Consider the following 24,969-nt stretch of genomic DNA (forward strand, 5'->3'; position numbering starts at 1 on the left):
ATGTCAGTTCCTTCAATGGGCTGTGAAAGATTTTGTTTCATGTCATAGTTTTTGAATTCAGTTGGATCGGGTTTTTTCCCGCACTGTTTTGGGATGAGATTTCCTTACTTCAGTGATCTGTCTCGAATTGGGTCATTGGTCGCAGAACTGACTGGGCCGGACAACAGGTAAAACTTTTCAATTTTGGTTAAATTGCGGTCAAATTTTGTTGGGGTTAGGTCAAGTAAATAATGCTGGTGTCCAATATGGGTATCTCCGAATACTAGCGATAATTGGTAACAACCTTAATTTGTAAATTATCCGCGTCAAGGGTGCTACCGAAGTCAAAAAAAGAAAAACCTAAAATTGGACACTTACATTCAATGAAATCAGTGTAGACTCAGATTTCGCTACCACAACCCTTGAAAGTTAGGACTCACTCAGAAACAAAAGCCAATGCATAGAACACAAAATGATGCTACCCACAGGGTTCACCAAAGGTGCAGCAGAGCGGCTATGATCCTTAAAAGCTGCATGAAGGCATGCATCGAGACCGAAAACTAGGCCTTACAAGCTTGTCTTCAGGAGAACCGCTTTCATGGTCTCCCGTCGGACCCAATAACAATACAAGCATTAGGAGACATTCACACACTTAGGAAAGCAACTGTGTAGTGAAATCGTGTACTCGATCGACACACCTGAGATCCTTAAAATATCTTAAATATGAGAACTAAAGACAGGGTTAAATGAGAGGTCTTTCGACTGTACACAATCGAAAGGTTCACATGAAAACGTTCAAGAGATACGGCATCTTGTGTATTATTATAGAAAAGAATCGACATCTAGGTTTATCCCAATAGTTAAACCACCCTGTATAAGATCATACTAGGACAAATCCCAAGCATCAAGATGGTATCCTATTATATCAACTTCAAGAGGATTATTTAAGAGCGAAAACGAATTAGCGTCCACAAACTTCCTCTGCAATATTGTGCCTGCACGTGCCTCTCCTGTAAACCTGAGACGATTCTAAGATATCATGCTCGGGTCTCACAATCATACATCTGATTACAACCGAGATCTTCTCTCTGACCATTAGCTCGCTGTAGCTCCTCTGTGAAATGTTACGACAAAGAACTAGTTACATGAGAGTATAATGGTGGAGCAATCATGATTATAGAGAATCTTGTCAATAAGAGCGACCGTTGAAAGTCTCAGAAACTGTGTGCAGTATTGCCAATCAATTCAACGTCAATGGAATCTCTAGAATACATACCATACGGAATCTCCAGGAATCAAAGATGCTACGAATACGGGTGTGGCACTAAAAGGTTCCGACTTCGAAAATAAGGATTATCATATCAGCAAAAATCTCGGTTCAACCCAAGTGTACAATTCTGTGCGGTGCTCTCTGAGGACACTACCAAGCTTGCGCATTTCGGACGGCACAGTGCCACTCCAATTCTAGCAGATGCTTCATAAACCAAAAGATAGCAAATTCCACTTAACAACGTCAGATATCGAGTTCATTGAGATAGAACATGCTTGGTGACCACGAACCCGGTGACGTTCCTCAAGAGCCACGACACTAAGCCCTCTTAGTGCAGCACGCTGTCAGTATCAGTAGCTGAGAAAGATATCATCAAACTAGTCGAGACTACCCTGAACTATATTTTAGATACAGTCACGTCGTCACCACATTGTAATCTTCACAAGGACTATTTATCTCGCATATGCGCAGGGATGCTGATAAGAGAGGCCAGATCGGAAAACCTCACGCCCTTCTGTAATACATGACCACCAGAGCCACACCAGCGGACACAACAAACATGGTGAGCAGGCCTACCTCACTGTGGGAGCTAGTGTCTACTCTAATCCTTCAGTCTGCATTCGCTACTATTCAATACTATGGTACAAAATGCTATTCCTTCAAGTACTGGAGGCTCAAAAAAATGATATGATGTGGTAGCCAAAAGAATGAACCCGTGACGAATCTGCTAAATTATCAGCCAATCACCCGCTCTGTAAAGCCTAAAGAAGCCTGTCGCCGCTGCTCTCAATAGCTGTCAGGGGACCTGCAATGCTGAACCACTCTAAACACAAATCGTCGTCAATATAACGAAACATGACACTTCCAATGCAAAACAATCAACTATGTCTTTGAGACAACAGAAGATGGAGTTAAACAGTATTCTGAAATACAAAATGCAGCTTAAACCACTGCCCAGAACATGCCCAATTTGTATCTAGCGGTTGAGAAAATGAATACCTACACTGGGGTTCATTAAGGTATCGAATGGATGACGGACATGTCAAAGCCGTACATAAACCCAGACCCTGCAGGGTAAAAACAAATAAATTCAAAAACAAAAATTCTCAGAACTGGGATGCTTCTCCCAATTATTATAATAAAGGGCGTTCCCAAATAGGGCCGATCCAAAACAACCCCCTCCATATTCCTTGGAGCAGGTGGCAACAACGAATTAGTTAAGTATTACACTAAACTTCTTCTCATTGGCAATGCAAGAAACACAGAGGCACACACAACGAAAAAATTAAAAATTAAAAAAAAGAAGTGTTAATTGCACACAAAATCTGGTTAGGAGTTCAAGACATACTCGTTGGATCAATGAAGATTTTCTGGGTTTGCCGGTATACTTGTGACCAGTGATCTTCAACCAGTCCTCCTGAATTTCTTTTCGTGTTAGAACCAGGTGAAGCTTTGGCAGCTTTAATGGTGGTGGAGCAGGTTCCTCGTTGGCCAGACGTTGGGCCACTCGTTTTGACCGTTTTGTCGCTCCTTTGCTGCTGTTCGTGGGCGCTGCTGCAGTCGTGGTAGGCACAGACCCATTGCCACGATTCCTGCGCTCATCACTGTTCTCACTTCTTAAAACAGCCATGGCAGTGGCAGCGGTTTTACCTCGTGCTATAGACTCCATGACACATGTGATTCCAAAACGTACACAAGCCTAGATGCAAGGTGCATTGCAAAAATTTTGAACAAAATTTTTAAAAAGAATTTTCTGAATAGCAATTTAACGCTTACATACTCATTTTGTTCCCTACACATTAAGTGATCCTGAAATTTAAAAAATGAATGCACTTACACCTCTAAAGGACGTGCGTGCATACCCGACGGACAATTTAGTCACAACGCGGCATACAACAGCAATCTTACAATGACATAGCGCTAACAAACTCCGACAAGACGAGTTACATATCATCTTCACATTTTCATTTCCTGAGCTTGGTGCAGTCAAACATAACGGAACCTTTCAACTTCACTCTTAGCACCCAATTACTCGACGAACCGGATCGAGAGGACAATTCTAAGGCATCACCCCACTTCAAAGTCTCGTTGCATCAACTACTTCACGTGGCTGCTGCCCGTTTTTTTAGAAATAAAAATAAAAATGCCGCATTTGACTTGTCCTGTGTGCTGCTGCATTCCTGCTAATCGTTCTACTCAGACCTTAAAATGAAACTTGACGATTACAATCCCACAAAGTTGAACATAGGAGCTATCTCCAGAGAAGATCGACTGCTACGATTTTACTTTATTTATTACTGAAGTAATGAAACAAAAATAAAAATATTCTCTACACATTAGATCAACATATTCAATGCAGAATATTATCCAATCATTCATAGTGCGGACAGCAACCTCCGAGTTAAAACCTTAGTTATCAGTTCTGCGAAGTAGTAGCACAAATACGGTAAACGCACCTGAATCTCTCAAGGTCATGAATTCTGAGCCCAATTTGTTCGACCATGCACTGTAAGTAGTAGGACGATCAGTAGCCACTAAAAATATACTGGGTGAATGAGCCGCAGCTTGACACGTGGGATACTCCATTCATGTCAAAAAGTAACTCAACCATACCTTGTCAACGATCGCAACTCTCTCTCCACATCTTCCTTTGGCGGAGTGAATGAGCTGGGCACACGTCGTTGCCTCCCCCGAGCCATGGGCGGAGGCAAATGCTGTTGATTAGGCACCTGGGGTGCTGGCCGCTTGGCTGCGGGTGCCTGGTTCACCTGTTGCTTGCATCGTCTTATCCTCCCTCCATCGCCATCTGTACCCGTCGCTGACTCCTTTATGGTCGTCAAACCACTCTTCTTTTCCCCTCCATCTTCATCCTTTCGAGGCTTTTTAGTATCCGACCGCTGTCGCTGATGTGTTTTCTTGCCCCTGTGTCGATGATTTCCGGCTGACACATCAGTTCCTCCCTCAGAATCTGCCACCGCTTCCTCACCCTCTCCATCCCTCTCCTCCGAAACATCCCGCCTCTGCATCTTCACATTGTCTTCGTCGCTGGATTGCCTTCAAAAGAATAATGATGACAACTATGAATTCCGATGGGCGCAATAAACCACCACAAATGACTCTTTATTCCCCTTGTGCGACACCACCAATACTCCTATCACAAGGCCTATAACAACTGTCATCAATAATTCCGAGCCAATTCCTGCCCAGCAACAAGCTTGGTGCAGTTTGTGGGCATCGATACTGTTGAAGGTAACCCACTCAAAAACAATTCGCAATCACCACGATATCAATGGCCACATCTTCTGTGAGCATGCGGAAATCCTTCAACTGTGAAAGACGAGGTTTCCCACAACTCCCATGCTCTCGCATGTCATCGTCGCTCTTGCGCCAACCGTGGAGGATACGTGAGCTAGACGCATGGGTGCACACGACGACGAGCGAATTTTTTTTGCACGTCACACACATACATGCAGGGGGCCCTCCCCCTGCATCCCACCTCAAACTCCACACAGACCAATGCTACACTAAGACCCACTCAGTACGTCAACAGATGGCAAGGAAAAAGGAAAACCTCTACCTTTCGGTTGTAAGCAATGCACTTGTATGCCCAAGCTTACGAACTGCAGACACGGACCTGCTTAGTTCTCGTTGCCACTCCATAAATCGCTCGCTTCTCACCACTGCCCTCCGACTCCCCGTCCCCATAGCCTGCATTCCCCAACCCCACACACCACATATTCCCATGTTCAGTCATCTCCGTACCGCCATCGCCTTCCATGAGCATCTCGTCTAACCTAATAACAACAATTCAATTCGTCGAGTTCCTAGAAACCCATGCTCCAGCTGTCATCACCCCACACCTCCGGCACCGCAACACAGTATCCACGGGTACCAATTCCCCATCCAATCTAGACCTCATCCCATCGAACTAAGCAAGCTTCCTCCACAAAAGAATTCCCGCAATCCCCCCAACTTCCACAAGCCCCCATATACACATCAAAAAAATATACGCGAACAGCCCACCGTACCCGGCATTCCCATTCACACTCTAGATGAATTCTCCCCTCTCCCTCAATTCCACGCGCCGACTTCTCGCAGCCTCCCCTACCTACCACTAACTTTCCACCCAAATTTACGCCAACGTCGAACTCACGCATCCCCAAAAACGACACCACAGTCCTAATTCAGTCTTCTCGTATCCAGCGCTGCCTAGTTTCCACACACGCAATATTACCTTAACAAAATCACCCCCTAGCGGGAACAACGCGAGCGAATATAATAAAAAACAACGTACCCCGTCAACAGCTGTGGCAGCAGCAGCGGCCATGCTCCAATCCCCGACTCTGATGACGATGACCGTGCTGTTAATGTGGTTCGGCACCTCCTGGATGGTGACGTTGACACCGACGCTTCAAGAAGCTCCTCTCCGCCGTCTCCCCCGGCCCGCCCTGAATGCCGGGGCATGAGAGCATCCCCTTTGACCACTCACGCGAGCACCAGCACCATCTCCTCTGTCAGCACAGGACAGCCAATTTAATAAATAAACTACGAAAAGAAATAACTCCCGGTGCCTGCAGCGAGCGACCAGCAACCGTGGAGACGCGGAACCCAGGGTAGTAGTAGTAGTAGTCGTCGTCGTCGTCGTAGCAGTGGTGGTAGTAACAGTAGTAATAGTAGTAGTGGTAGTAATAAACAATAATGGTGCGCGAGACGATCGAAAGAATACAGCGAGCACGGGAACAGCCCGACCGCAATAAAACAAAACAAAACAAAACAAAACAAAAAAAAAAAAAAAAAAAAAAGAGGACGAGGACCAAAGGAAGAGGAGCAGCAGCAGCAACAACAACAACAATAAAGAGAAGCCCCGCGTGCGTACGAGAGAGAGAGAGAGAGAGAGAGCAGAATGTGATGTGTGCAGTGCGAGTGCGATAGTTGACGGAAATGTTATCTTGGAATGATCACACACACAGCTTCGTCTTCGTCTTCGTCTTCTTCTTCGTCGTCGTCGTCGCGTGGCTTCTTCTTCTGCTTCTGCTTCTACTTCTTCTTCTTGTCAGCTGCGAGTCACGGCTCCAGGTGGTGCCATGTATCAGCCAGCATAGCATGCCCGACTCGCTCGCGTGCGTGTGGTCCACCGAGTCATTCAGTCATTCAGTCATCATTCAGTCAGTCAGTCTATTCCTCCTTCTCCTCCTCCTCTTCCTCCTCCTCCGCCCCCCGGTCGGACTGCAAAATTGTGGCCCCTTTGCAGCTGCTGATCTCACTCACACACTCCATGAACCCGGTCGCCACTTATCCCTCCCTCGCTCCCTTCCTCGCTTGACTCCCTACGTCTCATGGCTTGTGTAGCGTAGCTCTCGCTTCCTTCGTTTCCTTCCTTCGCTCGCTCTCGCTTTCTCTACGCTTGATTCGAACATGGTGGCTACGCTGCCCGGCTCTCCAGGGCTTGTGCCTTGCTTCACCCCACACCCGACTTTCCCTTTTCTCCGCCCTTGCATTTCCTATTTCGGGGGGGTGATATTTGCAGACGTGGCGAGAGTGGATGAATGATGTATCTCCATTTCCAGCCTTTACCGTTGCTGGATGTGTTCTAGTTTGTGATGGATGGATGGATGGATGGATGGATGGATGAATTCCCCTCGTCATATTTCGTCTTGATGCTGGTGGAATTGGATGGTTACGTAGATGAAAGAATGGATGTATTTTCTTCGTATTGGGAATGGAATCCAGATTCTGGATGGTCTTTGTGTGTGCGCCCCTGCCATGTCGGATTTGGAATTCACCGATGACATGGATGGGTCTTTGCGCCACGTGCCGTGGTTTTTAGACACTTCACCTCCAAAGGATTCATCCTTTTTATATTAAATTGTATGTTTAGTTAATAATGGGATTTCTATTATTGGTTATGGAAATTGCAAATAGTTTTTAAGGTATGGCAAAAATGTCAAGTATAGTTCTACTTTTGGTTGTGCACATGAATTCTTTGAACTGTTTATAAAATCATTGCTTTGGATGTTTTTCATTAAAACAGATGAATTTAGAATTCAAAATATTGAATCCAGTTTGTAAAAACTTTTGTAAACCTTTTAAGAATAGTTGGAAAGATTGCAGTTTTCTTAAGGGGTTAATAATCTTGCAAATATAGTAGCACTTATCTACAAAAAATTAGTATAACTTTCATTATATATATATATATATATATATATATATTTGATTTTATTTTATTTACATATTCAATGTTTAGTTTTGAAAGTCAATAAATTTATGAGTCAAAATATTGTAGCATTTGAATAAAGATTTCATGTTGAAACGTTTTTAGATTTTAAGAAAATATTGTTTTATATACAATACTCAAAAATAAATTTTGGTCTCTTGATTTATTTGAAAGTGTAATTAAAGCATTGGTATATTGTATAATTGTTTTAATATATATATTGTGCATTCTTTTTTACTTTGATGTATGACATACGTTGGACTAAAAATGAAATTGTTGAATCAACAATAAGAATTCATTTATCAGACAACATGAAAATAGAAACTAGGCAGGTTATCAGTTGTACAGAGTCTTTTAATATTGCCAATACATTAAAAATTTCTGTTCAAGTTTACACCTAAATATCCAGTATTTCAAACATTTTTTTTAAAACACATATATGTTTGTAAGAATAAAAAAACACAAAAAAAACAAGCATAAATTTAAGTGTATTATTCATTCTATTTTCTTAATGATTTTTCAATCCTAAATAGAAATTGACTTTGTCTAAGATACAAATTTGTATAAAAGTCACAATACAAAAGTAAAATTCAATTATTCTAATGTATTTGTGTACAATAAGTTGTGCTTGGAGTTTCCAATGCAATACAACATTCAATTACATTCATAAAATTCCTAAATCTGTTTAAATAAATATAAAACTTTCTCCATAAATCTAAAAATGTATATTTTAAAATTGTTTAGTGTAAAATTTGCAACTCAATGGTAACATGATGTCACATGGAAATGCATTCATAGTAATAGAATATAAACCTAGTATACAAATATCAAGGAGCTAATTTTGGTAAATATAAAATAAGTAAAACAATAATGAAATTATTCATACACAAAATAATTTTAATTGTGTATGTTTTAGTTGAATTATATTTTAAGTAGTAAGATATTTATATATAAATGTTTTAATTTATATATAAAAAAAACTCTCAGTAAAAAAGTTCAAATATATACAGAATTTAAAATATATAAGCGGTTTTATATTACTTTCTAATCTTGTAATTGATTTTTTTTTTGCAATCTTTCAAAATAGTTGAGAAAATTTGTGAAAAGTTATTATATTTAGTAAAATTTTGAGTACATAATATATATATATATATATATATTAACAATTTCGGATAATAAAATTTTATTTTAAAACATTTATGTGTCAACTTTTAAAAGATATCCACTAAAATCATCAATAAAATAAGTAGTGCCACCAACAGTAATTGTGTTTAAATTCATGGTCATTTCTAATTTTTATATATATTTTTTAAAAATCTCATATATTGATTATTCAATAAATTAGGTAATTTTTATAAATATAGATTTGACTCACCACAAAAATCACTTAAGAAATACATTTTTATGTGCTTCATGATGCTTTAATTACAACAATAATAATGAAAGATCTGAATTAATTTCATAAGTCAATAGTCTTTATTATTACTTAACTAATAGTAAGGTTTATTATTAGAACTGAAGTATATTTTTTCCATATAAAACTCAATCATAATAAATCACTTTTTGACTACTAGTCTTTACTTTCGTGATTTTAATATTAATTTCAATTTTTGCATTATAATTGAGTTTAATAATATAGGTAGATAGAAGATTAGTTGTAAATTATTTAATTTAAAACTATAATTTCTCTCCCTATATACTTTTTCAAAAATTATTGTAAAATAGTTTTCTAAAATAGATTATAAAAAAGTCATGAATTATTTTATTTTGTTATCTTTGTAAACAAAAGAAGTGAAGATTCAATCAATGATGACAACAAAATAGTAATTGCTTATGTAACTATTTTTTCTAAATCCTATCCAAAAATAAATTGAAGACTTATTAAAGATGGATGCAAAGGCTTAATGGTAAATTACTCAATTATTTGTACTATTTTAATAAACTGATGCATAAGAAAGAAATAGAAAATAAAGGAAAAAATCCAAATTCAAATATTTAAAATATATGAGACCCAATGCTACTAGTTCCCTACTTTAGAAACACTCTTTGCAAACTCAAGTAAACACTAATTATCCTATTGTTTTGGGAATGTCATTTGTAAACTAAATTGAATATTCTAGACAACTAGGAACCAAATTATAATTATAATTTTAGTTGGCAAAGAGAATTATTTATGTAATGTACTTATTTCCTTGTTGTGTGTCTCCCTTGAAAATTTCTACTTTCCTTCTCTAATAGATGCCGTTTTGGAATAAAAAACAAATAGAAGAATACAAACAACAAAAGGAAAAATCATTGGAATGGTCGTAAAGGGGGTGGGAGGAACAATTCCATGCGGAATCCTTCACGGGGGAGTTGCTAAGAAAGGTCAAATTTCGGATGGAATATTGGGAGAATTGCGTGGAAACTCTCCTTATCCCAGATTGTGGTGTCCATGTTTCGAAATCCGAAACCTTCCAGTGTGAAACTGTCGGATGAAATACTGGACACAGTTCATCAGTGGATGATTTATGTACATATCATCCACTTATATGGTTGACGCACATGTCTGTGGAAGGTTATGTAAAGCGCCCGTTATCATCCACACGGTTTTTGGTCCCCTGCAGACCCACAGGACTGATCATGGCGGACCCACAAGACTAATCGCCGTGACTTTGGTGCGTCGTCTTCGTCTCACCGCAATGGCATACCTGGAATCTGATTCGTGTTGCCTTTGCCGCATTTGCCCAATCGATTAGAAAAGTGCCCGCACAACTCGCCGTATGAGATTCAAGCAATATCTGAGCTTATCAAAGAAGCGGAAATTTTCTGCAGCTGTGGATTAAGTTTAGGGTGCAGCGATTGCGTGAGGTGTGGAGACATTTGATTGTGGGTGCAGTTGTGAGCAGATCCGTATTGGGCTGGTCTTCCATTATCACGACATTTTGAATCCTCATAGTTAGAATCTCTAGGATGGGAATTTTTTCGCACAGGTGTTCAAAACCGAGGTCAATATTCGTTGAACATTTCAAGTATTCTGACATTTACACGTTCTTTTGGTAATGTTGGAATATGGGATTTGCCGTTCACAACGGACGGCAGGCCTTCAATTGCCGGTTGAAGATAACCACTCACAGATAGATAAGTACCTTGACGGAAGAATAGGCGAAACGCTTTTTCATTGTGAAAGTGGCATGGATATGTGAGACCCTTTTCTCTAAATGTAATGTGATGTGATGTAGGTCATATTGCACTGAACAAGGCTCCTGTTCACGGAAACAGATTCAAACCTTTTAAGCATCGTCAGACCCTGCGTGGCCAGTGCGTTGAAAAGAATGGAGTTAACAGAAAATTTTGCTAGATAATTTGAGTTAACAAAGACCAGATAAATATTCTCCGCGACGGCCACGTCACCCCACAATTGCTACGCAAAAGTGGTCCGAGAAGTGAGGCATCGTTCAATCAAGCGAAAGTTAATCGCTGCTGATGGTTGACGGCTGTGCGTTGTCGAATGTTGACAACAAACCTTGAAGCGATTGTGAGGAGTGACAGTGATGGAAAATAGGTTTAGGTTGGGTAATAGCTGGGTAAGAAAGTGTCCATGAACTTTGTGGGAGGCGATGTGCTCAGCTTTTAAGCGTTGTGTTGATTCCCTCTAATCGATGTGGCGTCGGTTTGGTGCTTCAGCATTTGGGGTGTGGGCATCGCGACGAGTGCGTCTAAGATGTGAGGAGTTAACAACACTAACACCTGCGGTGCTCCTGATGTGAGCTACTTTGTAGCACCAAGTTCATGAGTGGCACTTTACACAACTTCCGAACTCAGAACCCTAGTTGCGTGTACTCCATATGGTTGCTGCAAAAATGTCGATTTGTCTGTCCACTATTGGGTCTTCTATCTAGTGGTGTAGGCCACTGAGGTTCCGATTGAAGAATCTTGGTGTTTCCAGCTTGTACCTGCTCAGTGTTTGACGCGACATGAACCTTCCCCATTTATGTAAGCCTGACAAAACTTTTGTCCAGATATAAGTGGAGAGAATTAACAGTGCCATGACCAGACGTAAATAGGATGATCAAACGTAAAGGCACTGGTCCTCCGAGTACGCTGAAGCAGTCTACATGCGTTGCCGTCCTTTCTCTTCCTCTACAGCATCGAGTACGCCACGACACAGCTGGCCATGAGTTTACGTACAGTGCAACTCCTGATTTTCGCACCAGACTCCCCTTTGGAAAAGAAAAACTACATTGCTTGGTGCTACAGCACATATCATGTTTCTTGGAGCGAGGTTCACATCTTTGAGATCGGCTGCTTCTCTAACCCCAGTTAGAATTGCTTCAAAGGTTAGCAATTATGAACACACTTTCGCTGCAAAGGTTGCCGTCAGTTGCTGTTACGCAAGAGGGTCACCGTATTGGTGCACGTAACACTCACTCTACCAGAAATGGTCTATTTATACACATGTACATTTCTGGAAGTATGAAGTGGAAACCTGAACCTGCGCAATAATGCCAGGACTCGCTCCACCTATCAGATCGACCGCAACAAGCATGTCAACTTCAGCGGAATGAAGCAACGTGACCATTCATTCATTCACTGGGCGTTCTGACCCACATGAGAAGATCTCGCCCTTCGCAACTGGCTCATCAATTATCCGAATGTGAGCCATCAGCGATGGAAAACACTAGGGAGCAGGCTTGCTTCTGAAAAGAAAACCGGGTCTCGCACTAGATTAACTTCAGCCTGATTCCTCACATCGTTTAGCAGCTGGGTCTGTGAGAAGATGTGCACAGAGAGGAGGAAACACACAAGCATTCCTCTGAAACCACGACTGGTTTCAACACATTTCCTGAAGGTGGGTTTGTCAACAAGCAAAGCTGAGGCGGCAACAACAACAACAAAGTTGTGTGTGTGTGTGTTGTCGTGGACTACGAGATCAGAGAATGGCAAACTGGGTTTCTAGCACAGGTTTTGTGTGTTTTTGCAGGGTGGGTGTGCAATGCTGTTGTTGCTACTACTTTGGATTAGTTGAAGTAATTCCACTATTTTCAACAGGATGGTTTGGATGTGTAGCTGTTGACACATGATTCGAAACATATATATTTGTGAAACGGAACTGCTGAGTCTGATTCCAACCTGGTTTGATTCTAACGAATGATTTCTATATGTTTGTTATGTTCTTGAAAGTATTGTCACTTAAGTTTTGGTTTGTTTATTTATTTTGGTCCTCAGTGTTGTGTTTAGTTATGATTGTTATTTTTTTTGGCATGATTGAAATTTTTGGTAACCAAGTTAAATTATCACTGTAAAGTGGCAAAATGTACATTTTTGTCAAACAGAGATCTTGCATTGTACCTTTGAAAATATAGTTTTGTTTTACTTGTGATCATTATTTAATTAATTCAAATAATAGAAATATCAGTGTAAATATATATATTTAATGAGGTAGACTGATTGTAATTAGAATATGTTTATGTTAATTTTTTTGTACAAAATTTACTATAACACCAAAGGCATATAAAACCAATATATTTTAGTATGTGATTATATACCAAATTTTTAATATAAAATAGAAACAAAGAAAAGATATACAAAAAAAAAATTAATGACAAAAAGTTGATAGTTTATCAATAATTTAAAAAGAGATTAAAAAAAAAGAAAAGAAAAAAGAGTTGAAAAAGATTGGAAAAACTACTAGACAAAATTAGTAGAAATTTGCTGTTTTTATTGTAACACTAATATAAAATTATGGTGATTATGTTTATGTTTTTTCTAATAATAATTGCTCTCTCTCTCTCTCTCTCTCTCTCTCTCTATATATATATATATATATATAAGCAACAACAAGTAAAATTTTTGCATTTAAAGAAGTATTACAAACTATGCTAATTTTTGTATTAAATAAATTTTGCAAGATTCAAAAATCACAAATAAAGTATATAAATCTTTTAAATGATTCAAAAGTTAATCCACTCTTATTAAGAATATATGTTGGTTCTTAATACTAAGAATAGTTTACACAAATTAGCAAAAATTCTCTTTGCAACTAATACCTTCTAATATGGTTAAGTAAAGAATTTCTCTATTAAGAGTTATTTTATAGTCAATCATTACCACAATTATCAAAATCTATGATTAAAATAATGAAAATCTCAATTTATTTATTTATTTTAGTTTGATTTTTTAATAGATTACTATTACACTAATGATTTCTTGTTCAAAAGTCAATTAAATGCTTACTAAGTCTATATAAATTTAGAAATATTGATAATAATATTAAATCACAAGAAATTTAAAAAGTGTTAAAAAATAAGTTAAAAAAAAAAATTCTTATGTTAAATCAAAAGTAATAAATAGACTTTACTTTTTTACACTTTTATTTTAAAAATAGTATTGAATGATTTTATACAATAAATATCTCTCATGTTTTATATATATATATATATATATATATATATATATATTTAAAAAAAATAAATCTCTTATTATTAAGAAAATTATTTTGATTAATGTTACTTATAGAGAATTATTTTTTTCTTCTATTAATTTTTTTTTCTAGATATTTTATAATTCATTACTATTTTTTTTTAAAGAGACTTTTTATACATGATTTTAAACTTAACATGATATTCTTTAAGTTTGTATATATTTTAAAATAGATGTAAGGATTAATATTTATTTTTTAATTTTAGAATGTATGTATATGTATATACATGATTGTCATTATCAAGCCAAAGAAAAAAAATATTTATATTTATATATATAATTTAAATTTATTTGAAATTAAAGTGGGTCTTTTTAATTGGTTAATATTGCCAATGTGCTACATATTTTTGCAAAGATGTTTAACAACTATCACCTCAAATCTAAAAATAACACTAAAGCAACAAAGTCTTTTATTTCAAGATGGCAGAATCATGCAGAAAAACATTCACATGTAAATTTGGTATAAGTCTTGCAAGACTCTAAAATAGAAGAGACTTGAAATTTAAAAATTACACAAGGTCTTATCCTAATAAGAGTTTTTTACGTGTACTTTTGTTTATTTGAAATGATTTATATCTAATATTAATATATTTATAATCTTTTAGATATATTTGCATATGCTGTTGTTTTTATGCTATATTGTAAAATAAGAAGTGGTGATGTGCTTAATAGATTCTAGCTTTTACACTAAGTGCTAGACAAGTGCCACAAATAGTATCTTTGTTCAGTCTTTTGAGGCTTAAATATAATTTTGTAAAATACACAATTTTATAATTCAATTATTTTTAGAAGTAAATTTATAAACTATTTAGTCAAGTAATATGTAAGCTATAATCATTTGAAGTTTCAAAAACAACTTGCATGATTTGGTCACACAACCAAAAAAAGAAGAAGATATAAAGTGATAAAATTTGAATTAGTAAATTATTCTCATAAGATATTCGATAATATTACTAAACTTTTTTTTGCTGAAGATGTTTGATGTCATCATAGGAACAGACAAATTGAGGACATTCCTACTTATATATATATATATATATATATATCTATACAATTTAATAATTATGGAAAAGTCTTTTTTTCTTCTTTTAAGCAGGTACTTGTGAAAAAATAATAAAGTGTTTGATTTTTAAAATTAAGATGTAATAATATTTATGTACCATATATATATAATATGTTCGATGTTTTAAAAAATTAAAACTATTTCTATAGAAAATTTTATAAAACATTGAAGATATAAATATTACATAATTCTTTTACAGCATAAAAGTATATAAAAATGAAACTTTTGACAAGTCTAATGAGTTCAATGGAATTAGGTTGGACTTTAGGAGAGTTTTCATCATACCATGGAAATGTGAGTAATTTCACCTCATTCTGACATCGTCAGAAACACCAAGACGATGAGTTAGAAAGGAATGGTATTCGAAGCAGGTTAGAGAATTGAAGAGATGTGGTTTTGGTACTAACCTACGATACGACAGTTTCGTTGATTTATTTGGAGATTAATGCATCGAACAGAGAATAGCACCTGCAAATAGCCAGGCTTGTGATTTATGGGTACAAAGGGGCCCTATCACTAAGCTGCTGTAACAGGCTCTGAAACAACTTCCAGAATTTTGTCGTCGAGTTCAAATTTGATGTCTTTCTTGTCCCTACCGATCTTAACGTAATCCTCCCATCGGGCTTTCAGATCCTCAGCTAAGTTTGTCTTGCTCTCCCACCCCAGTTTCGTCTTAGCTGCTCGTGGTTCGGCGTAGAAGTGCTGCACAGACACGCACGCACAAACACACACACAAAATGTCCACACTTCAATCATCATTTATGTGGGACGGGAACTCATCTGGGATTGGTTTGCACAAGAAGTTTTCGTCTTATCACGTGCTTAATAAGTCTAGAAGACATTCTGAGCTCTGTTTCATTGTGAAATTGCAATAGCAATGACAGAATTTCCTCTTAGAGGGAACCACACATACAATGCAAAAGGAGGGGCATCGTCCCAAAATGATAACTAGGATGTAAGGTAGACCAGGGTAACATACCATGTTACGGAATGGGAAAGCCTTCTTGGCATCTACACCAATAGCCTTGGGATCGTAATGAACGATTTTGGCTTCCTTTCCGGCTGCTTTCGCGCACATCTTAACCAGGCCATCGAAGGTGGTGCCCCGGTCAGAGACGCAATTGAAAATGGAGCCATTCGCAGCTTCGGGCTTCCCCACGGCGAGTGTTAGCATGCTCGACAAGTCACGTACGTGAGAGATGTTCGTCACCTGAATTCCTGGAGAAGGGATGGGAACTGGCCTTCCCCTAGCAATCCCTGTAAAATTTCGACTCAACATGAGCTACCACTGACCACACTTATCGAAGTAGCTTTCCAGAGATTGAACTTGGTGAACATGAAAGACGAAGGTTTAAAATACTCACTGTCGAAGAACCATTCTTCGCAATCCTTGTTGTTCCCGTCTCCGGTCATGTACTGAGGTCGGAATGAGGCCCAGGACTCTAAGCCCAATTCCGCCAGATAGTTCTCTACTTGCTTGTGACCAGCATCCTCCTTCACAGCATCCTGTTGAACGCATCAAAATACTCAGGTGCAGAATGGAGATTTGATGGAAAAGAATCTAGCAAATAATCAGATCAACTGATCCACACTAAGAATTAGCCCAATCTGCGTTGCTAAGTGGCTTAAGAATCTTTCAGTACACCAATAGGGGCTCCACCAAAAATTAAAGAATGCCGTATGGAATAGATTTGGATCCGCATCAATATTACGCTCGACTGGTGAAAATCAATTGACCTACCCCTTCAACGTGAGGCTGCTCAAAAGTGCTCTTATAGATACCCGCACTGCTGATGAACAAGAATTGCTTAGCTCCATTGGCCTTGGCCCAGTCAGCAACAGGCCTGAGAATTCAGACACGTATCAACTAAAATGAACTTAGGAACATTAAAAGCAACCCAGCCAGTCCAAAAACTAATCGTTGCACTCAGAATGACAAATAGAACTGATAACATGAAGCTTGTAACACAGAATCTCACAGAGTAGAGAGTCTGGCTTCGTCCATTAATGGGAAGTAATGAGTAACTCAAGGTTCATCAAACATAAACTGAACGGGGCATGTTTTGAGCGACGTACTGAACAACGTCCAAAGTCTTTCCATTGTTGTCCAAGACAACATCAAATGAGGCAGACCCAACAGCGGCTCCCAAGTCGGAAGGCTCACCCCACACGGTCTCGACTCCAATTTCACGAAGCTCCTGCCATAAGAAACAGACCCGCACCAGACATTTTAACACTCTCCTTTCAGGGCCGCAGGAATGAATTCAACTACAGGAATCTAGCGACCAATGCGAACTTAACGCAACCAGAAACCACATACCAAGAATTGAGAGTAAAACATCAAGAAAAAAGAGATTACATTGAACCGAGAGAAGGGCTGCTTCTTCATCTTGTCAGATAATTCTTCACCCACGGTCAGAATCGTGACGCTGTGACCAGCGTCAACTAAGTCCTTGGCGGTCCAGAACCCAATCACGGCGTGGCCACCGCTGTTGGTATTCACGATCAAAACCTTCTTCGACTCCCCCGCTGCTGCACGCACGACCAGAGCTGCCCCACGGTTGCTCTTACTCGTGCTCACGCCATTGGATTGCGCGCTCCATGACAACCCGAACGACCCCGCGAAGTGAGACTGGGACGAGAACGCAGCCGCGTTCGAGCGTAGCGACAGAGATGGTCGCACCGAGCCAGGCGTGGCAGAAGAAGGCCCTTGCAATTGAGCCGTCGAGCCGAGAGTGAGGCTTGCGACACTCTGAGCCAGCGCCATCGCCAGAGACTCCGGACTCCGATCCCACAGCTCGGGATTGCGAGATCGAAATGCGGCGCAATGCAGCGAAATGCAGCGGGATCAAAGCGTGGGGAAGCGATGAAGAGATAAAAGGAAGCAAGAGGGAGGCAAACCGAAGTGGAATTTGAGAGAGAGAGAGTGAGCGGGGGAGGTGGATGGAGTGGGCCAATGCCGAGGAATTGCAGCCACACGGACAGGATTCCGGCAGCTAGAGAGACGAGACGAGGGAAGACTATCTGTGACCATCATCGTCAGCTCTCACGGCAACGCCAGCGCGGTGTGGATGGCTGCGGCGACGCTGCCGCCCACCACATCCCCCCTTTCGCCTTTCACCTTTTAAGTCGCCCCCTCTGCGTTTTCTAGCTTTTACTTTTTCTCCGTTGTCACGGTTACTCATTGGCTGGGTTCCGCATATATTATTGATGAGTGAAACTTGGGAATTTAGAATTTTTTATAAAAAAATGTACATATTTATTTATGTAATAAGACTCTATTTGCACAAATAGAGTCTATTTGTGTTAATTCTCCTTGATTTTTACTAATTTTTCATTCATTAAAATGCTAGAATGTAATAATTTATTTATTTATTTATTTATTTATACTTCGTACATGTATTGTCCACCACAACTAAGTTGCAAAAGTTCTACATTGGTAAGGTTATTCCTATCAATGTGGAAACGATGCTAGTCAATGGTATCATGTTACCTGTGCCTCAAAAGAAAATAATTAAGATAACCAAGGAAAATTTGTCTTTGCAATTGTGATGAAATCAATCCAAAAACCAAAATAGGTATTCCAAATGTGGCAAAAAGGGCCTGCAATTTATGTACCTACAATCAGCAATGTTGAACATGGTAATTATTAACTCTTATTAATGACCTTTGGCTTATTAGACTATGTAAAAAGAAGGAGCAATGATAAATCATGTTGAGCCAACAAAAATAAAGCAAATAGAAATGCAATACAACATAAAGAGACCTATTTTAGCTTGTTGGACTTTGTTTGGATTTACCATTATTAGAAAAAAAATATATGGTCATGTAAACTAATAGATAAAAACAACAATGATGACATGGTTGAAAGATATCAAAAACATGAATTTCAAAAAATTAAATGATCAATAAATTCTTGTGTCACTCAAAAAGATTAAAAAATCATTCAAAGATAGTATAATATTAATATAGAATGGCTATTTCCAAAGATAAAAAGACTAGAAAGTCTTGAAACAAGACTAAAGATTAGAAAAGCATTGACAAGAGTAAAAAAAATTTCTTTCTTGTTTCCATATATAATATCTAACTAAGAGCTTGTGGTGATGTTTTATAGGACCTCCAACATGTTTTGAATTTGCAAAATACGTATCTTAATTTATAAGGCAAGTTTTTTTATATATACACCACATTGTTAGCTTGTATCATAAGCTATCTACATATGCAACATATGGCTAATTTGTTGGCCAAGTTTCTAACCTACCAATTAACTATAAACATGTATAAGATCAAATATGCGTCTATAAAGCTTTGTCATAAGATTATATTAAATTTACCTATATTTATTTTCCATCTAATACTTCTTATTTAAGTAGATATATATGCTAATGACATTATGTTCTTTCTAGGAATAAGTTCCATAAAGAACAATCATCATATGTTGAAGAAATCAAAGATGCAGCAAATTTTGTTTACTACATATTTTGAACTTTGTTCTCTTTAAAGGTAGTTGATAGGTTTTCTTAGCCATCAATAGTGTCTAATACCAAGGCAAGAAGATCAATTTGTTATTTGATTATTGTTGAGACCCTTGTAACTTCCTTAAAATAAAATATTTAGAATACTCTGAAGAGTCATTCATACTTCTAATATTTATTAGAGGTATCTTCATTTCTATTACGTCATCTTGAAGGTTGTGACAATTATAATGTTTCTTTAGATAAATAAGCAAATAATAGGTCTTGAGTTGAATTTGTTAGTTGTTGATTTTATATCTATTTAGTACCATAAATATAAAAAAATTACAAATAAAGATAAAAGATATAATATATTTTTTTAAAACTTATTTTTTTTATAGCTAAGATTTGTTATTTTATATCTTAGTTTTTATTGATGTCGGCAATAAAAACATCAAATTTCTTTGTTGCATTTGTAACATTCTTTGTTGGCTCCCATATATATTTATTAATATCATATCCATATTAATAAATAATTTATTTCAATCTATTTTGGTGCTACATTGAGTCTAAGACTTCTTCTACCTCAAATTCTTAATTATTATCTAGTTTTATATGAAGAAGTGGCATTTGTCTTCTTTTTGAAATATTCATTATTTTATATGATTCAAGAAGAGATATATGGAATACATTATGGATCTTCATAGACTCCAATAGATGTAATTGATAAGCAACTGAATTGATTTGTTTACATATAACATATGGTCCAAGCCTATGGTAATCTAACTTATTATAAGGATGATTAATTTTGATATTATGAAAAAGTAACGATACTTTGGAACTAATGAATAATTGAGATTGCTGTTTGCAATAGGCATCTATATTGGTTTCTTATTATCTATAAACTTCTAATTATGCCTCCAATCATCTCATTGGTAGTTGATGGTATACTTCAAATATTATTCCAAAACTTGGTTTACTCACTCTATTTGTCCATTAGTTTAAAGATAAAAAGCCAAAATTAATTTTATATCCATCTTTAGAATCTTAAATTTTTTTTTATCTAAAAACTTATTAGAAATCGTCTCCATATCCAATATAATAGCTTTGAGCAATCCAAGATAGCGATAGATGTTATCAAGGAAAAATTTAATAATTCTTTCACCTAAAATAGTTTTTTTATATAGCACAAAATATGCCATATTGATAAAATAATCTATTATTACAAATATAGAATCATAAGAATCTAAGACTTGAAGATCTATAATAAAATCTATAGAAATAAAAAACCATGGTTGTTCTAGAATAAGTAATAGCTAAAGAAGTCTATAATGTTTATGATAAGGAATTTTTGATCTTAAACAAATGATTATATAAAGTCCTTGATTATCTTTTATATTTGATGCAATGAAAAATCTCTAGATATTAGATCCAAAGCCTTGTTATAATCAAAATATCCAACCGTTAGAAAGTTATGACAAGTTTGAAGAACATGTATTTGTGCTTTTCCTTCTTAAATATATAATTATTTTTTAAAATAGAGTGGATTATTCTTAAAATTGAAATTAGAAATATCATAAAATTTAGAAGAATTATTTTTAATATTATGAACAATAGAATTAAAGAACATATTTGATTGAACTTGCTTAAAAAATATTAAATTAATAATCAATGTTGATTTCATTGCTTGAAGATGAAAATACTCCAAATTTATGAAAAATATTTTTTATTGATTAAAAGTTGTATTTCTTTCTTTTAGTACTAGGTAAGAACATTTAAATAGGGCCTTTAATAAACCTTGTTATTTTTTGAATCAATAAGTCAATTTGAAATCAAATCTTAATAAAGATATATTCTAATTGACTTTGTGATGATTCACAACACATACTAACATGAATTCTTGAGATTCTTATAATTCATATACACAACAAATAGATTAAAAGTATCTTCTAAATAATAACACTATTCTTGGAATAAACCCATAATTATAAAAAGTTCTTTGACATAGATCTTGTAGTTGATTTTGGATGTTAAAAATATCTTGGAATAAAAAGCTATTAGGTGGAGCTTGTCATCTCCTTTTATTTAGGTGTTATGGATATATATCTATTATAATTATTATCTAGATAATATGAATAGATAAAAGTAGATAAAAATAGATTAATTTCATAATATCTTCTAGAGAAGCTTCTTAAATGTTGTTTTGACTCTACATGTATTTGTAGTTGATTGGTAGATTAAAAACTTGGTCAACAAGTTAACCACATGCCACATATATTGGTAGCTTGCAAAATAAGCTAACTATGTGGCACCCATATAGAAAACTTGCCTTCTAAATTAAGATATGTATCATACAAAGTCAACACATTTTTGGAGATCCTATAAAATGTCACTACATAGATCATACATAGATAGTATATATAGAGGTAAGAGTGAAGCCTTCTTTACTCTTGTTAACTTCTTTCTTGTTTCTAGTCTAGTTTCAAGAGTCTCTCTAGTTTTTTTGTCTCTTGGCAATAGCCATTCTAGTATTCTTTTTAATATACATACTTCTCTATTTCTATTTCTTTGAGAGAGTCTCACTTATTTATTTGCTTTCATCAAGTTCTTGTGTCTAATAAATTGGCAAGAGTACACTTATAATATTAGAGCTTTGTCTTTTCTTGATTAAGAATGGATTTTTTTTTTTATTTTTTTTATTTTTTTTAAATTTTTTTTAAATAAGACTTAAGCATATTAGGAGTTGTCAATTACTTTCTTCAAAACTGATATGATCATTAGTATTTTTTTTCTTTTTTTATTTTGAAGTCTTTTCTTTTATTTGTCTTGAGTGATATCAAACATCTTATTTTTTAAAAAATTTATCATGGCAAAGGTTCTTAAAATGAAGAGTGCAATGGCTTAAATGCTAAAGCAATTGAGAGAGTTAATGCTTGCAATGCATCAACTCAATTTACTACCACAAAAAGCAATAAGAATAGGAAAGAGCAAAGATATTGAGATGATTGGAACTATTTCAATATCTGCACCAAATCATGTCTCTTCTCCTATGGTAGAATATCCTTTCAATGTCACAGAATCAAAGGTTGCACCCAAGAAGTTTGATGGTACAAGATCCAAGTTTTGAAGATTTATCAATCAAGTACAATTTCAATCCCATAGCTATCTAACTCCAAGATTGCAAATTAGATTCATTAGTATACTCCTTTTAAGTTCAATATTATTATGATTTTGATCTTTTTTTGAAAGATGAGATCTAATATTAGATAATTTGGAGGCTTTTTTTTTCAGAGTTTTGATCCATGTATAAAAAACATGATGCAATTTATGTTGCAACCAATAAGATTTGTATCTTGCAACAAAGCAATTGATTAGTAACATTATATATTTTATAATTTTAATAACTTACAACTGATATCAAGTGGGATGATATTGCACTTTTAAGCTAATTTCTCTATAGATTACAATATGAGGTAAAAAAAATTGATGCTCAACTTATATGATCCTTAAATATTATATCAAGTAATTGACATTGCGATAAGGTGTGACAATTGACTTTTTAAATTTTGATTTGAAAATTGCATAAGTGCACTTCAATGCTATTATGATTCAATGACAATGCCAATGTCTTCTTAGCATATATATTTGAAAGTAGAAGATATGTAAATTGATACAGTACATTTCAAATTTCTTAGTGAGTAAGGAAAGACTCATCGTTGTTAGAAAGGATTGTACTTGTATTATGGAGAATCTAAGCATACTGCTCAATATTATCCAAAAAAGCAATCCAATCACAAAATAAGGAATACGGTTGTGAAAGAATATAATATATCAGAAAACAAGTTTGTTCAGTTATAATAGGGACAATTGTCAAGAGAACAAGCCTCTTTCAAAGAACATAGGATCCTTGATTATAGGTGGGTTATAAAAAGTACAATATTGCCAAAATGAAGTAAAAAATATAAAAGAATAATCATAGGTTAAGTACAAAATTTAGACTAATTTCTTTCTTGTGCCAAGATGTATCCAATTCCTAATTCAAATCTTAAATCCAAATCTCATCTTATTAAAATATCTATAATTTATTTATTATTAATCCAATTTAAATAAAATTTAGCTTATTGAGCTTAACTCAAGCTACAACTTTATATTTTTAAAGTTCAAAAAAAAAATCTTGAGAAAAAGGGAGCCAAATCAAGGAAGAAAAAAATTGAATGCTTGTTGCTATTGTTGCTTTAAAATCCTTGTCTACAAATTAGCTTAGATCTCCCTCATCATAGCTCTTCTTCTTGCATACTAAAACTTGTTGGAATGCTAACAACGAGCTCTAGCTTCTTCCAAATTCTCAAAATAAAAAGAAAAAAATCTAGTAAATGGCATAGAAAGTTCCAAATTAGTCTTGAATTTTGCTATCTAAAAACTTTAGCAAATTCCTTCCAAAAAATTTATATAAATCTCCCTCATCACACCTCTTCCTCTTGCATAAAATATCTTGTTGAAAAATTAACAATAAAATCTATTTTTTTCAAAATTTCAAAACAAAAAGATGAAAATTCAAAAAATGCAATAAGAAACCTCAAACTAGTCTTGAATTACGCCACCCAAAAAACTCTAGTGACTCTCTTCTCACAAATGTGCTTAGATTTCTCTCATCATACTTCCATTTCTTATGTGAAATAGCTTGTTGAAAAGATCCACCTTCTTTTAAAATTTCAGAACAAAAAAAAAAAAAATACAAGAAATTTCATAGAAATCTCTAATTGATCTTGAATCTCGCTGCTCGAAAATTCTAGCAACCCCTTTTTTATAATTTTGCATGGTTCTTCCTCTTTACAACTCTATTTCTTATGTGCTATAGCTCATTGGAAAGCTAACAATACAATCTAACTTTCTTTAAAATTTTAGAATAAAAAAATGAATATTTTATAAGTGACCTTCAAAACCCCAAATTATGCTTAAATCTCGTCTCTTCCTCCCAAATTTTCCTACAACTCCTTCTTTCCACTCCTTTTTGACTTTATTTCTTCCAAAAAATAATAAAATAATAAAAATAAAAATCTTTTATGCCAAAAATCCCTATTCTTGACCTCTTTATAATATCCATCTTAAACTACTATAGATTTGGATATCTATCCTAAAAGAAAATACCTTTAAATTCAGATAGTCCATTTAAGACAATAATTTTATATTCTAAGCTCTATTCAAATTTATAAATGTATTAACATTATATTTATCTTTCATTATAAATAAAATTAATTATCTTATAAATATCTTTGATGTACTTAAATTAAGTACATCATGATACCATGTGATTGGAATCTTATACAATACTTAATAAAGATCCTATTCTCTTGTCAAAATATTCTCCTTATTTTATAAAAAATACATTTTAGAACCTAAATATCACAAAGTATTTGCCTTGTTAGATTTAAGAGCTTCAACATAATTCTTAGATGCAAAATTTTCTAAAAGACATTGCATACTTTAAGTGAAGAAAACTAAATCTGTTCATATAGAAGTCATAGAT

General features: G+C 35.6%; 2 protein-coding genes across 24 annotated transcripts; both read right to left on the minus strand.

Annotated features, from left to right (window-relative positions):
- Window positions 1-1,318: 1,318 nt before the first annotated feature.
- Window positions 1,319-6,649, minus strand: LOC112280284 (uncharacterized). Of its 23 annotated transcripts, none has more exons than XM_090249176.1 (7): window positions 6,126-6,649; window positions 5,544-5,760; window positions 4,827-4,957; window positions 3,863-4,303; window positions 2,598-2,841; window positions 2,253-2,316; window positions 1,319-2,062 (listed from the first exon to the last, which is right to left on the minus strand). In XM_090249176.1, the coding sequence occupies exons 2-7, from the start codon at window positions 5,574-5,576 to the stop codon at window positions 2,046-2,048; spliced, it is 930 nt and encodes a 309-aa protein (XP_090105302.1). In that variant the 5' UTR covers window positions 5,577-5,760; window positions 6,126-6,649; the 3' UTR covers window positions 1,319-2,045. The 23 variants fall into 23 exon arrangements, with proteins under 23 accessions (XP_090105302.1, XP_090105305.1, XP_024371376.1 ...); XM_090249179.1 differs by having other exon boundaries at window positions 1,319-2,070; window positions 2,598-2,853; window positions 4,884-4,957; window positions 6,126-6,566; XM_024515608.3 differs by having other exon boundaries at window positions 2,249-2,316; window positions 2,598-2,853; window positions 4,884-4,957; window positions 6,126-6,335.
- Window positions 6,650-15,382: 8,733 nt separating this feature from the next.
- LOC112280526 (chloroplast stem-loop binding protein of 41 kDa a, chloroplastic) lies at window positions 15,383-17,859 on the minus strand. Its single transcript, XM_024516115.3, has 6 exons — window positions 17,348-17,859; window positions 17,065-17,186; window positions 16,730-16,832; window positions 16,353-16,494; window positions 15,968-16,245; window positions 15,383-15,690 (listed from the first exon to the last, which is right to left on the minus strand). The coding sequence occupies exons 1-6, from the start codon at window positions 17,753-17,755 to the stop codon at window positions 15,505-15,507; spliced, it is 1,239 nt and encodes a 412-aa protein (XP_024371883.1). The 5' UTR covers window positions 17,756-17,859; the 3' UTR covers window positions 15,383-15,504.
- Between the last annotated feature and the right edge of the window lie 7,110 nt (window positions 17,860-24,969).

Source organism: Physcomitrium patens, chromosome 3 (assembly GCF_059467195.1).
Source record: "Physcomitrium patens ecotype Gransden chromosome 3, ASM5946719v1, whole genome shotgun sequence".
Classification (NCBI taxonomy): domain Eukaryota; kingdom Viridiplantae; phylum Streptophyta; class Bryopsida; order Funariales; family Funariaceae; genus Physcomitrium; species Physcomitrium patens.

Excerpts from the sequence above, each read along its gene's own strand:
- LOC112280284 (XM_024515599.3), bottom strand. The coding sequence starts at position 5,406 with ATGCGTGAGTTCGACGTTGGCGTAAATTTGGGTGGAAAGTTAGTGGTA. Across the intron at positions 4,304-4,826 it reads GCATTGCTTACAACCGAAAG|GCAATCCAGCGACGAAGACA; the intron begins GTAGAGGTTTTC and ends ATTCTTTTGAAG. Across the intron at positions 2,063-2,248 it reads CTTAATGAACCCCAGTGTAG|CATTGCAGGTCCCCTGACAG; the intron begins GTATTCATTTTC and ends AGAGTGGTTCAG.
- LOC112280526 (XM_024516115.3), bottom strand. The coding sequence starts at position 17,755 with ATGGCGCTGGCTCAGAGTGTCGCAAGCCTCACTCTCGGCTCGACGGCT. Across the intron at positions 16,833-17,064 it reads AAGACTTTGGACGTTGTTCA|GCCTGTTGCTGACTGGGCCA; the intron begins GTACGTCGCTCA and ends CTGAATTCTCAG. Across the intron at positions 16,246-16,352 it reads CGAAGAATGGTTCTTCGACA|GGATTGCTAGGGGAAGGCCA; the intron begins GTGAGTATTTTA and ends GAAATTTTACAG.